General features: G+C 37.8%; 1 protein-coding gene across 1 annotated transcript in view; it reads left to right on the plus strand.

The window, feature by feature from the left end:
* The window catches only part of LOC104162713 (brain-specific angiogenesis inhibitor 3-like), a 44,293-nt gene that overhangs the window by 14,030 nt on the left and 17,275 nt on the right, over window positions 1–12,988 (plus strand). Inside the window, exons 7-9 of the mRNA XM_009701518.1 lie at window positions 4,649–4,744; window positions 6,110–6,149; window positions 8,660–9,303. Coding sequence (XP_009699820.1) covers window positions 4,649–4,744; window positions 6,110–6,149; window positions 8,660–9,303 — 780 coding nt within the window. The remainder of the gene's footprint in view (window positions 1–4,648; window positions 4,745–6,109; window positions 6,150–8,659; window positions 9,304–12,988) is intronic.

Here is a 12,988-nt window from a genome sequence, read left to right on the forward strand (position 1 = left end):
ACTAATGACAGCTATTTGCTGCAAATGCTTCATTCCCAGGGAGTGCTTTGATATTGCTGAACATCTCATGGAAACATTCTTGTCTGACCCTACTCACAGGTAGGACTGTGGTGATAGAGGTTGAATTAGTCTTTTCTATAAGTAAGCACAGTTTTCTAATTCGTAGGGTATCTTGACTTGAACCATTTTAAACTCACAATTGTTTGTGTGTAAGCAATCAGCTAGTTATGGTTTGTTTTATTTGCTGCTCTTTTAGCAAATCACATGTACATATCTCATCTAACTGCAAAGAATCATTACTTTGTTTAACTACCTAAAGTTGCTCCTGCAAGCCAGTCTTGGCATTTACACCTCCTAGTCCTAGCACCGAAATTCTAGAAGAAAGACATTTGATAAAACAGCTAATCAATCTATCTACGTGGTATTTTGAAAAATGACCTTATAAGAAGACTTCCCAATGAGGCCCAAAAAGCACCTAGGTTTGGTTAAGGTCATACCTTATCAAAAAGGGGAAGGAGTTTTTTCTTCAGTCATGACAACTCAGGCAGAAGTAAATGTACAGAGACAACTTAATCACTAATCAGTAGATTATCTCCAGTCAAGATGGTGATAGTGGTGGTGGTGAAAGATGAAGAAGCCTGGGCATATTGCTGTTTTAGCTCTGTTTGACAGAACACACTGAATCTTCTTTAGTCCTCCAGATTTAAATTACAAACTGGGCAAAACACTTGAGGAACTAATTAAGGTAATTTTTTTTAATATAGGAAAAGAAAATGAATAGAAAGTTCTTCAAGAACAGCAAAGAAGTAAAAATTGATGCACTTGAAACAATTTTTGTTTCAAAAATGTGTCTGGTCTGCACTTACATGGACCAGTTTGCAGCAGCAAAGACCTAATTTTTTACTGCAACAAGTTCCTACTCAGAAAGAGACCTAACTGCAGTGAGTTACGTTCCAATACAGCTCTCTAGTGTCTGGCTTTCTGGCCCCTGCGACCTTAGGTGGGCACAAGGCAAGAGCGGCTGTCGGGCAGAGCGTGCAGCATGGTCTTTGCAGCACTCGGGGCACCTCCCGGCTGAAGGGATGCTCTCTTACTTTCTGTTCGCCGCAAAAGCTTTTCGCTGTGCCGGAGCCTGTCACAGAAACCCTGCCAACATATTTGTCACTCTTGATGACAGCTGCAAAGCTATCTCAGTTATAGCCTATAGGATTGATCTAATATTTATAGCATGCCAGCACAGGCAAAACAATAATTCTGACTGTCAGGAAAAAAAATATGGGGTGGAATATATCACCACAAAATTCAAAGAAAGAAGAGGACAGCCCTGCTTTACTATGCCTTTATTGTTGCTGTGTTACAAAAAGACACAGACTTTTGCAATTATATATATAAAGCCCCTGTTTTTCCTCTTAGTTATATTGATATAAACATAAATGATGGAAACATCTTTTACTTTCTCTAGTATGCTGCCTAAATGATCTTCTGTGACAAGGGCTGCCTTAGGAAGCCAGGGAGGTTCACCGCATAAGACATATAACTAGAAGAGAACTAAGTGATGTGTTGTGTCTGTTTCTGCCCTCCATCAGTGTCTTTTGGAAAGACATTAAATCTTTCTATTCTTCCATTTCCTAACTTCTAAGCTAAATGTAGTACTTCTTAAGCATGAGTCCTCTTATAGGCCATTTGGAAATTAGGAAAGAACAATGCAAAGTAGGAGGTATTATTGCTTTATGTTGCCTTCTTAGTCCAGAGAACCTAGTTGGTTTTTTTTTCCTCTTCTTGCTGTTTAAATATCTAATTGGGCATTGGAAGGTGGTTAGGCATGCTCAGAACAGAGCATGATAGAGGAGGTTGGTGCTGAAGCTTCTCCATCAGAGCAAAATGGTTTGCCTGACCTGCTGGAACACGAGTAATTTGAATCCCAGTGAGTAACTCCTGTTAATGCTGGTGATGGGAGGAACTCACGTGTGTTTTCTCCTTTTGCTGTGCTCTGCTGACTGGAGAGCATTTGGCTTAAATGCATCGTTGGTGCTTAAAGCCCACATTTCTGTATTGCAGGAGAAAAATAAAGAGTGCGTGAGTAGGGAGAGGGTAAGTTATAAAAGCTTGGAGCTGGTTGCTGTTGCTAAGGAAACCACTTCCCTGGTACCCGCACGTTCGTCACATCTGTCTCCCCGCTCTGCCTGGCTCTAAGAAAATCTTGTAACTTGATGTTAAAAGCGGGGGGGGGGGGGGGGGGGGTGGGGGGGGGGGGGGGGGCGGGGAAGATTATAAAATGTAAAGACAGCACAGCCTTTAATTGCTCAAACAACAAGTTTGAACAAGCAGTTTTGGAAAATAAGCTGGTATTTGGAAAGTTCAACCTTTTTGTTTCTGACTTGTGTGAGGACATCTAGAAGTTGCAACATATGTCGATATGATGGATACGGCTACGTTTGACATTCTGTTAACATGTTGAGATCATATGCTGCTTGCACTTCAGAAACATTATAAAAAACATGCCCATTTAAGAGAATGCTAACATCAAGATTCACCGCTTTAATACAGAAAGCAGTGAAAGTAGGACATGAGATTCTTGAGATCTCTGGAGCTATCTGAACTGGGGAAGCTTCATGCACACAGAGCCCCAAAACTAAGGAGGGCCCCTGCAGAGAGAGGGAGGTCGCATAGCGTGTTCTGAAGTAAGAATGCTTCAGGGGCAAGCGTCATCAGGCTTGAGATGAGATTAGCACAGCTGGGGATACTTTGGAGGGAGGAATTTTTATTTTATGTTTTTGTCAAATCACTGTGCCAGTGCTCATCCAAGAGCATGAAAGTCTGAAGTGTGACCTGACTTCAGCATTGATAAAGTGAGAGAACTCTTGGATTAAATTTGCAACAACTGGGAGATGCCAAATTAAATTAGCGTCAAACACATGGAAAACCACAGCAAGTGTAGTGCTTAAAATCAGAATCTGAGTCACGATACAGGTCAAGCACGCTTTACATTACCGTACCACATGTGGGAAGTCTCAGTGTTTTGAAATCAGTCCAAACTTTCCCACCTTGCTTCATTCTTCTTTCTGCTCTATACTAGTCTTCCTCCACCTGCAACAGTCACTTATCAAGACTGTACAGCACTCTCTTTCATTTAAGTGTTGAGCACTTTAAAATAATGCTTCCTAATTACAAAAATAAACATTTTTTTCTATTTCATTTTCTCTTTTGTGAAAGCTCTTAAACAGCTTGCAGTAGAATATGATGTATTGAAAGGGGACGCCTTTCCTCAGCAACAATTAATGAGTTATCCTCTTCTGCTGGTCACAGAGTGATCATGAGGAAAATACGATTTTCTCCCTTTTAATTGTTCTGAATAAGACATCAAGTAATTTCTACAGATAATAAATGGAATGTAGATTTTTGTAGGCATTTCACTGAGGGTATTTTTTGATTCAGACAAGAGATGATATTAGTTTGGTTTGAGCGGAGGTCACCCAACTACGTTCCTGTTTTCCAAGTCACATCTTGCAGTCAGCTTGCAAATATGGATACTTACATTTCTGGAATGAAAATTTGCATTTTAAAACTTAGATTGTATTGCTATATTAGAATGCATCTGAGGATACGCATAGCAGTGAAACGAATTACGCTTTGCATTCAAAGAAATATTGTATACTTTTAAAGTATTGGTAAAAATATTCCTTTTCATTCCAAAAGTTGCCTTGCTGTCCCTACTGTGGTATGTGTGAGGAAAAGGCAAAATGTATGTCCATTCTACTGTTAGCAAACAGGAACTGCATTTTTGTTTTGAATGTGCCTCTCTGTTGAACATCTTTCTGACATAGGTGTTGCGTAATGATATTTTAAAGACCTACATTCTGCCCAAAATCAAAGTAAAAGAAAAGCCTTTCCTATGAAAAGATAATTCCTCAAATATACTTGTGTTTCAAGTCTTCAAATTTACTTTGTGGATCATATTAGTAAATAGCAATTTCTGAGAAGTTCCCTTTTTTTTTTAGTTTCAAGAAACTGGACTCTGTGCAAACAGTCCACTTTTCTTCTTGTGCTCACACTGAAGATATTTAGTTGGTCTGAAGAGTTTTACTCCTAGCAGAGATGCATGAGTTTCCCTATAGATGGAGTTGGACCTTATGGTTGCAATCAGCAATATCTTTCAAATTGGCTCATTCTTTAAAGTATAATTAGGAGAGCACTATGTGTCTGATTATAGTAACTGTTAAGAACTCTTTCAAGAATCTTAAGAGTTATCAAGCAGAAGATACATTTTGGTTTGCAATGGTTAATAGTATATCTAGTAATCCTGCTATCAGGCCTGTACCAAACTGAATGCGAAAAGAAAACCAAATACTATCATCCAAGACAGATTTGGCTCGAGTACCAGATCATTACTGACTACTGGTTAATTCTGTCCATAGGTAAATCTAATTCTGTAGTCTTGGTGTGATAGACTGACAGACTTTGCAGCAGCCACAAAATAGAGCAAATGTATGAAATGGCAGAAATAAGCATTTATGTTTACTGTTTCTGATTTATTTAAGCATGCTAAAAAGAAGGCATGCATTGTATTCCATACCGTTTAATTTAATCTTTAATAGGAGTAGAGTATATGATGCTGCACAAGAATCAGTATAAGATATTGTTTTCACAGGTTCAAGATGCATTCAGATGTCGACTGAGAAATTGCCAGGATCCAATCAATGCAGATTCTTCAAGTTCTTTTCCAAACGGACATGCTCAAATCATGGTTAGCTTTTTTTTTTTTCCTCTTCATTTAGTGTTCCTAGCCAAATGAAAAAACTTACAGTACTGTGCATGGCAAGTATGCACAGCTGAAATATTAACCCCATTTTTAACCATAAGTCTCTTTAGGTCATTATCTGCTTGCTTAAATCTCTTAGCAAGCTTTAAATTATTGGCGTGATCATTTAGTGAATTAGTATCTTCCACCAGTGCTCTTTATGACAAAAGATTCCTACATAAGAAAATAAGAAAGTAATCTAACAATATATCATGACTTTTCCTACTGTTGGTGTAAAAATCACTGATACATTTAGGAGTCTTCCCTTCATGAGGCCTTGAAAAATGTTCCTCTCAAACTAATTCAGACAAGGAGAAAGTGCTAGAGATTTGAGAGGGGGAATTGATTTATTGGCTTGAATTAAGGAGATCGTGAATGGCTTAGTATGCCAACTTGGATTTGTTAATATTGTTAGGTAGTATATTAAGACAAAATATTGGCCCCTTCACTTTCAGTGACAGTTTGTCATTGACTATAATGGGGACAGGATCAGGCCCTAAAAAAATGCAAGGCTGAACAAGCAGATGCCCTTCAAAAAATGATGAATCAAAAAAGAATCCAATGTTTGATCTTCAGAAGAAAGAAGGAGGTCAGTTTTATTAAGTATTTTTCTAGTAATAAACTTTTTGTGGAAATAAAAACATAATTTAAACTTGAATTCTATAACAGGATAAATAGTTTTGCTTAACTGGGAAAAGTGTGCTTGGATTTTCAACTGTTAAAATTCATTCTTAGCTCTTACAATTCATTTTTGCCCAATGAAATAAATAGTAGTTGTTTACTGTTGTAAATCACTTTACGTGATTACATTAGTAGCAAGGATGGACAGAATGCTATATAACAAATAACCACTTCATAACAAATTAATGAAGTTTCAGACAGGGTAGATTACACTTATTCGCAGTAATTTGTATAGCAGGCTATTTTCCATACTTCCGTTTATAAAATTATTATCAAAAACTTCCTTAAAGATGATCCTTCCATGAGATGTAGAGGTTACTCTTCCATATACATAAAAAACTATACACTGTATCGTTTTATTAAAATTATATACTCTACTTCCACCTATTTTATTTTATTTTTTCTGGTCAGGCAGCATACTTTGAAAACCACCCTCTTATACTTTAGGAAACTTTGTAAAGCTCTGCTGTTGTAAAACAATACACTTCACCTTCTCAGCAACAAGAAACCACTTTTAAGAGACTATGACTCTGTAAGTAGGACATTTTGGAAGCGCTAGTTGGCAAAAAGATACTGTGGTTTAGTTTTCAATTAATAATGATTGTCCTGTTTCATTGTTTCTTGTTACAGACTGATTTTGAAAAGGACGTGGACATTGCTTGTCGGTCAGGTAAGAACATTGGGAGACTATTTAGCCAACAAAAAGAAGTCTTGTACTAGTTCCTTGGGAAGTGAAAAGCAGAAAAATACCAGGGTTTAATTTTTTAAAACACATATTTGTAAATGTTAAGAAAAAAGTGATGCCACTGTATGAATACATTTATTTCCTTTTCTTACAAAAGCCTTTTACTAGAATTCAGCAGTTGAGACCAGCCAAAGGTATCATTGCCTATTAGAAGGCAAATGGTTTTGGAAAGAAGAAGATCAGTCTTACACACAAAATTTTCCTTGCATTGGTACACAAGCAAAAGTTACAGTCATTTTGCTACCCAAAAAAAAAAATAAATAAAAATTGATATAGTATATCTTAAAAACTGTGTATAAGAAGGATACATCAATTGGTTTAGTTTTAAAGAGGCTCTAAGTGAAATCAATAGGAGCTTAAACAACGTGGTATCAGGAAAATGAAATTTGATTCCACTTTATCAGAACTAGTTGGGTTTTTTAAGGCATTTCAGTAATGTGGTCTTTAATGAGTCACCTCTGTCTGTTTCTGCATAATAAAAATAACACATTTTAAGCAATTTATTTATCAACCTTGCTTAAATAAAGCACAGTGTAAAATAAACGACCCTTTAAAACCTATAGAATTTTTTAAATCTAGGAAGCATTCCTGAAGGACAGTCTTACCTAGGGAGGCAATCCAGCCCAGACACCCTGGGTTTGCAGTGAGGAGAGAGGAAAAGAGAGGGTCTCCTCTGCACGGGGTGAGGCCGGGCAGAAGCCTGACTCAGCAGTTCTCCATCACCCTCCCTGGAGGACACTGGCTAGATGGGGAGCCAAGAAGGCTCATCTCATTTGAGTTTCCAGACACCCACCTTTAAAAAACTGCCAGTTCAGTTTCTTGCAACATGGCAATAATTCTTCCATATGGATTAGTTTTGTATTTTGAAGGGAGCAGGGTAGCAGGCTGTAACAGCAGTGCATGGCTGTCACCACCCAGCGCAGCCCAAAGCCCCGCGTTGGTCCCTGCAGCTCCCGCTTCTTACCTGTGCCAGCAGAGCTCTGCCGTACCGAGAGCCTTATCAGGGCCAGCCTTCAGGAGGTGGGCTTTGGGTACAGTTATGCACAGGCTTTACTAGATAAACATTTAAACTCGGTTTCTTTTAATGAAAGATTTAAGAATAGGTCACTGGTTGACGTGTCTTAACAAGTGTCACTGGAAAGAAGGAAACAGCCACACTGAAGGCGGGTATTTGTGCACTGCTGTTCAAAGGCAAATCGTTCTTTTTGTAATGGAAAAATGAGAGGCAGTTTTGTGTGAGGTGGGAGAGTGGGCTGCCTTCTGAGCTGCTTGCTATGGAACATGGCAGTGAACTGACAGGTACCGGGGGATCTGGGTCATCAGAGCCCTCAGGCTACCAAAAGGGATGTAAATGTAACCCCTGAGATACTTCAAGTTGTCTTACCGTCTCAGTCCATGCGCTGGATTTTATTGCACAAACTAGCACTGGTGTGAATTAAAATATTTTCAACTGGGACAAGAATATCCTTGCACCCAGCTTCAATAAGGCCAGTAATTAATTACTTACATTTTTTTTTCTTATTATTATCTATCCTTTTTCTTTCATTACAAATGTTGAATTATAGACTTATTTTTTAAGATCAAAAATTCTGCTTGAATAGATGCTTTGCTTTTGAACGCATCCTTCAGTGCTCCTGGTAATTTTGTGTTCTATGGCATGATTAATAACTTTTACGTGTGGATCTTACCCCAACAAAAATTGTTGGATGTTGCTACAAGTTTGATCAAGAAGGTCTAGGCCTACACCAAAAGTGGATTATGAGTGTTTTATGAGATATGTTTATATTCTTTATAACCTTTTCAAATGCCGCAAAATATGATACCAAATGGAATTTCTTCCCAATGTGGTTACTTTTTTGTCACTTTTTATTTAAAAAATAATTTAACACAGAAGAGTTTAAAAAAGTCAGTGAAAAGGAACATTTAGGAGCTCAGGAAGATGTGTTCATAGTTATAACGTTATGGTAGGTCGTTACAATAGATTGACAAAATGATTCTGCCATACAATCTGTTTGACATTTTCGAGGAGGTTATGTGGAGTTAATAATGGCAGTACAGATGTCATAGTGTGTTTTTTTGGAAAACCCTTAATTGAGTTCCACATGGCAGGCTTTTGCTTAAGCTGTAGGTCACCTCAGTTCTATGTACGGCAGTAGGAATAAAGGAGGGAGTGTTTCTAATTTATATAAATGACTGAGGCTTAGTCAGAGATCTGTATCAGTTAAACACGGTAGATTAAGAGATGTTGATTTAAAAACAAACAAACCCCACAACTTCTCAAAACAATACTTATAGAATAAAAGTTATTAAATGGATAGAAAAAGAGTTAAGAAGATGCACTGGTAAAGGGAGTGCTGCTAAATAAAGCCACAAGAAAAAGCAGTGCCAGGCAGACGTGGTTTCAGGTTATGAGAGTTCTGTTCTCTGACCCACAGTTCTGCATAAAGACATTGGACCTTGCAGAGCAGCTACTATAACAGGAACGCTTTCTAGAATTTCACTAAATGATGAAGAGGAGGAGAAGGGACCAAACCCTGAAGGAATGAGCTATTCTACCTTGCCCGGAAACATCATCTCCAAAGTCATCATCCAGCAACCAACAGGTCTCCATATGCCTATGAGTATGAGTGAACTGGCCAACCAGTGCTTGAAAAAGGACAACAGCGAGCTGCGGAGGACTGTGTATTTATGCACTGATGATAATTTGAGAGGTGCAGATATGGACATAGTCCATCCTCAAGAACGGATGATAGAAAGCGACTATATAGTCATGCCCCGGGGCTCCGTAAATACCCAGCCATCACTGAAAGATGACAGCAAAATGAATATAGGCATGGATACGTTGCCTCATGAAAGGCTGTTGCACTACAAAGTTAATCCAGAGTTTAATATGAATCCCTCTGTAATGGACCAATTTAATATCAATTTAGACCAGCATCTTCCCACCCAAGAACATATGCAGAATTTACCATTTGAGCCTCGCACAGCAGTGAAGAATTTTATTGCCTCGGAGCTGGATGACAATGCAGGATTATCAAGAAGTGAAACTGGATCCACAATATCCATGAGCTCTTTAGAGGTCAGTGGTGCATAAACAAATTGCATGCTCTGTTGTTCTAATTATATGATAACACAACAAATTGAGTCCTGTGTCTAAGGGGTGAAGCTAATGTTTTAATTCTGTATAAATTATTGTTTGGGATCATACACTGCTGTTCATATTTTTCTTATTATCAGAAGTGTTTATACCTAGAAAACAAGATTAAAGTTTCAGAGCCAGTCTGTAGGAAACTGTGTAGTTCTGCAGATTTAACATTCCACACAACTGCCAAGGATTTTGTGACCTACCAGGTAAAGTCCACTGGAAAATACCGTGTTGCTATGAGAAGAAAAACTCTTCCTGCAAGATACAAATGATAATCACTGACCCTACCTGCAAGCACATGTAGTTGAAAATACTTACCATTTTGTTGCTGGCAATCATATCTGTCCCAGATATGATATAGACAGATATAATATCTGTCTCAGATATGATAGGTCTGATTCTACTCTCACTAGTGTAAATCTTGGATTCTTCCATCCAATAGTTCACCATTTACTGATTTATTTTCTATACACATTTGTATGTTTGCATGTGTGTGCAGGCACTGGTACAACTGGTGTGTGCAATAGGTACAGGTGGACTGCATGTGGAGTAGCCTGGATTCCAGTCAGATTGCAAAAGTGAACTGAAAAGCATTTAAAAGGGATTCAGTCCATTACTGCAGTCTGTCTGCGAGATTTAAACATTATAACGATGAAAGCTATTTACATCATTTCTTAAGAGCTAAATATCAAACACTGCCATTCCTACTGAGCCTTTGCTTGTGCAAAACCACCAGTGAGGTGGCCTTGATTTCATACTTGGGCCCCCTTAAGAACTGGAAATATGTTTCACCAGCATTTCAAATGTTATGAAATGTAGCATTTGGTGGGAAACAAAAAGACAAATGAGAAAAATATGGTACTTATTCTGTGAAAGAACTTACGGATGGAAAAAACCTCTACTGTATGTGTAAACTTGAAGCCATTAGCTATTAATCTACAATGTTTGGACCCGTCTGTGTAAAGTTGTAACTTTACCTGATTTTTCAACTGTTAGACACAGAACTGTAGCAGATATTTCATAGAATAGGGGATACTTGTGGATATTTCTTTTAAAATGCAGTTGAAGTTTTATGTGTGTATCGACTGGAGAATTTGGGCAGAAGAACAGAACTTAGTTTCTTTTCGGGAGATGCCTTTACAGGTGTTGAAAGTTAAATATTTCCTTTGCTGTTTATATTGTGTGTGTACTATCAGAAGTTTTTACAAGACATAATTTAATTGAAAAAACTAGTTGAAAAATTTAGTGTGGGGCTTTGCAAACAATCAAGTAGTATCCACTTGTTGTTTGTTGTTAAAGTGAATATGTATAATCTTGGGATACATTTTCAAAATGATTTCTAAAAGACAATGCAAGTGCTTGCCCACCCAGTGCTCAGACAGGCAGGCTCTTTCAAAGCAAATTTGCGTCGTTAAAGAAGTTATTGCCCTCAGCTCAGGTCTGGTAGTTAATAGGTCTTAGGCGGTGCACGGGAGTTCTGCAATTTAATGCAACTCCAGAAGCAGGATAGCCAAATTCACCTTCCAGTAGTGTCCTCTCCTACCTATCTGCAATACTGTCTTTCAGATAGTTTCTGTCAGATATAGAAACTCAAATCCAGCCCAGTTAAGTTTAGACATATGGGTGAGATATCTAGGGGAGGTTTGTAATTCCCTGAGGAAACAGACATACCTGCCACCATACCATCCACTCCACCTGAGGTCTAAGTTGCTCTCTGGTGATGCCTCTTTCTTTCCATTGGTGATAAAAGCCATCTAGGAGACCTAAAAAAATGAGACCTTAATTAAGTTGTAAAAATTGAGACAATAATTTCTTCATCTTACACAGAGTTCCAATTCCTGAGGCCACTTTGGAAAATGTGCGTGAAAATCTATGAGTATAATGTACTGCTTCTTTAGAGTTCATTTTTTTAACTGTATTTGTATCATATTTTAAGCTTACCTCTCAGGTGGGATATAGATACCAAATCTGAATCACCATTCTGTATATCATTTTTATGCTCAGAAGAGACTAGTAAGTATGTAGTAGAAAATGTAATAAAATATAACAAAATATGGTAGTAAATATTCAGTCTCTTCTAACTTGGTAAACATACTAGCTTTAGAGAACTGTGTTTTTGTCCAGAAAGCTGTAAACAGTTTACGTTATTAAACCTAACTGAGCCCAGCATAATACCATGTATTAGGAAAAAAACCCACAGATATTAGGGTAGATCAGAAATGAAAGGATTTCTTTTGGCTTTTGTGTCTGCCTTTGTGGTTCTCAACACTACTTGATTATATAGCATTACTTCCTCTTTTGATAAGGATGTGCTGCAATGAACTGAAGATAGGAACATGAAAAAAATTCTACATAGAAGAAAATCAGAGTCTCCAGCAGATCCAGATAAACAGATCCAGCCAGATAAAGAATGTGTTTGTGTTTTTATGTATGCAGTGTGTAAGAAGCATGGATTGAGGTAAAGCCCCCAAATTCTATTGGCTAGAACTGACCAGCTGGATTAACTTCTATTGCTGCCAGAAACAAAATAAAGGGAGAGCAAGGGATTAATTTCAAAATATTTGTGATGTCCAGTACAATATAATTTGAGAAGATTTCAAGACCTTTCAACAGACAAGGCTTTGTCAGCCACTATGGAGCAGCAAAACCTGCAGCAGGACATTCAAGGTCATTCTGCCCACGTTTTTCCAGACAGAGCATGACTAGACCATCTCTGACGGAGAAGATCCTGAGCAGTAGGAAGCCTCCTTCTCCTATCAGCTCATACTGCTCTCCCACCCCAAACCCAACAGAAAAGCGCATGGATTTTCTGCTCTAGAGGCGCAGTTCCCCTTTCATTTTTCTGACAAAACAGAGGAGTCTCAAGACAGGTGATGGAGGCCTCTTTTTATGTCTTCTGCATAGTACAGGGAGTTGGGTTCCTCCACTGTTTTCCATTTGTTTCCAGGTGCTTTCTCTGGAATTAGCATACTACTATTATTTTTATCATGTAATTATCTATTAATTATCAACTACAATGTGAGTAAAATGCACTTAGGCAGTTATGACCTGTGTTGACACAATTCTTCCTTTTTAATTTTTAAATTTAAGGTCAGCAATTATTAAGAACATAATAATTAGAATAGCTTACACAGCGGTTAGAGAATTTATCATCTTACCAGAATGGCCCAAGATGTTGTGTGCCACATTTTTAGCTAAGATTCAAACCCAGCTTCTGATTTCTGAGGTGTAATTATGAACCCACAAACACCTCAAGCCTCAAAAACATTGCAGGCATAACTGTTTGCAACTGGACACCCAGTAAAATACAATATATTGATATACATACAGTGGTTCTTATTTGTCCACTCATTTTATGGTAGATGCTAGTCTTTCTGGCCATAAAACTGAACCAGCAGAATTAGAGGACACTTTGGAAAATATAAACCTGAAGTTTTTTCACATTGTAAAATAACATTACTTCTTTTAAATTTCATTTCCATCTTACTAGTGAAACACTAGAGTATTGACTTTCAAGGAACCAGTTTGGAAAAATATATGCATTATCATTCAAAGAATTCAATACATTTGGAAAATTTACCTTTTGAGTAACATCTTTACCTTCCTAAGTTCATTAAAT

Source organism: Cariama cristata, unplaced genomic scaffold (genome assembly GCF_000690535.1).
Source record: "Cariama cristata isolate BGI_N322 unplaced genomic scaffold, ASM69053v1 scaffold746, whole genome shotgun sequence".
Taxonomy (NCBI): Eukaryota; Metazoa; Chordata; class Aves; order Cariamiformes; family Cariamidae; genus Cariama; species Cariama cristata.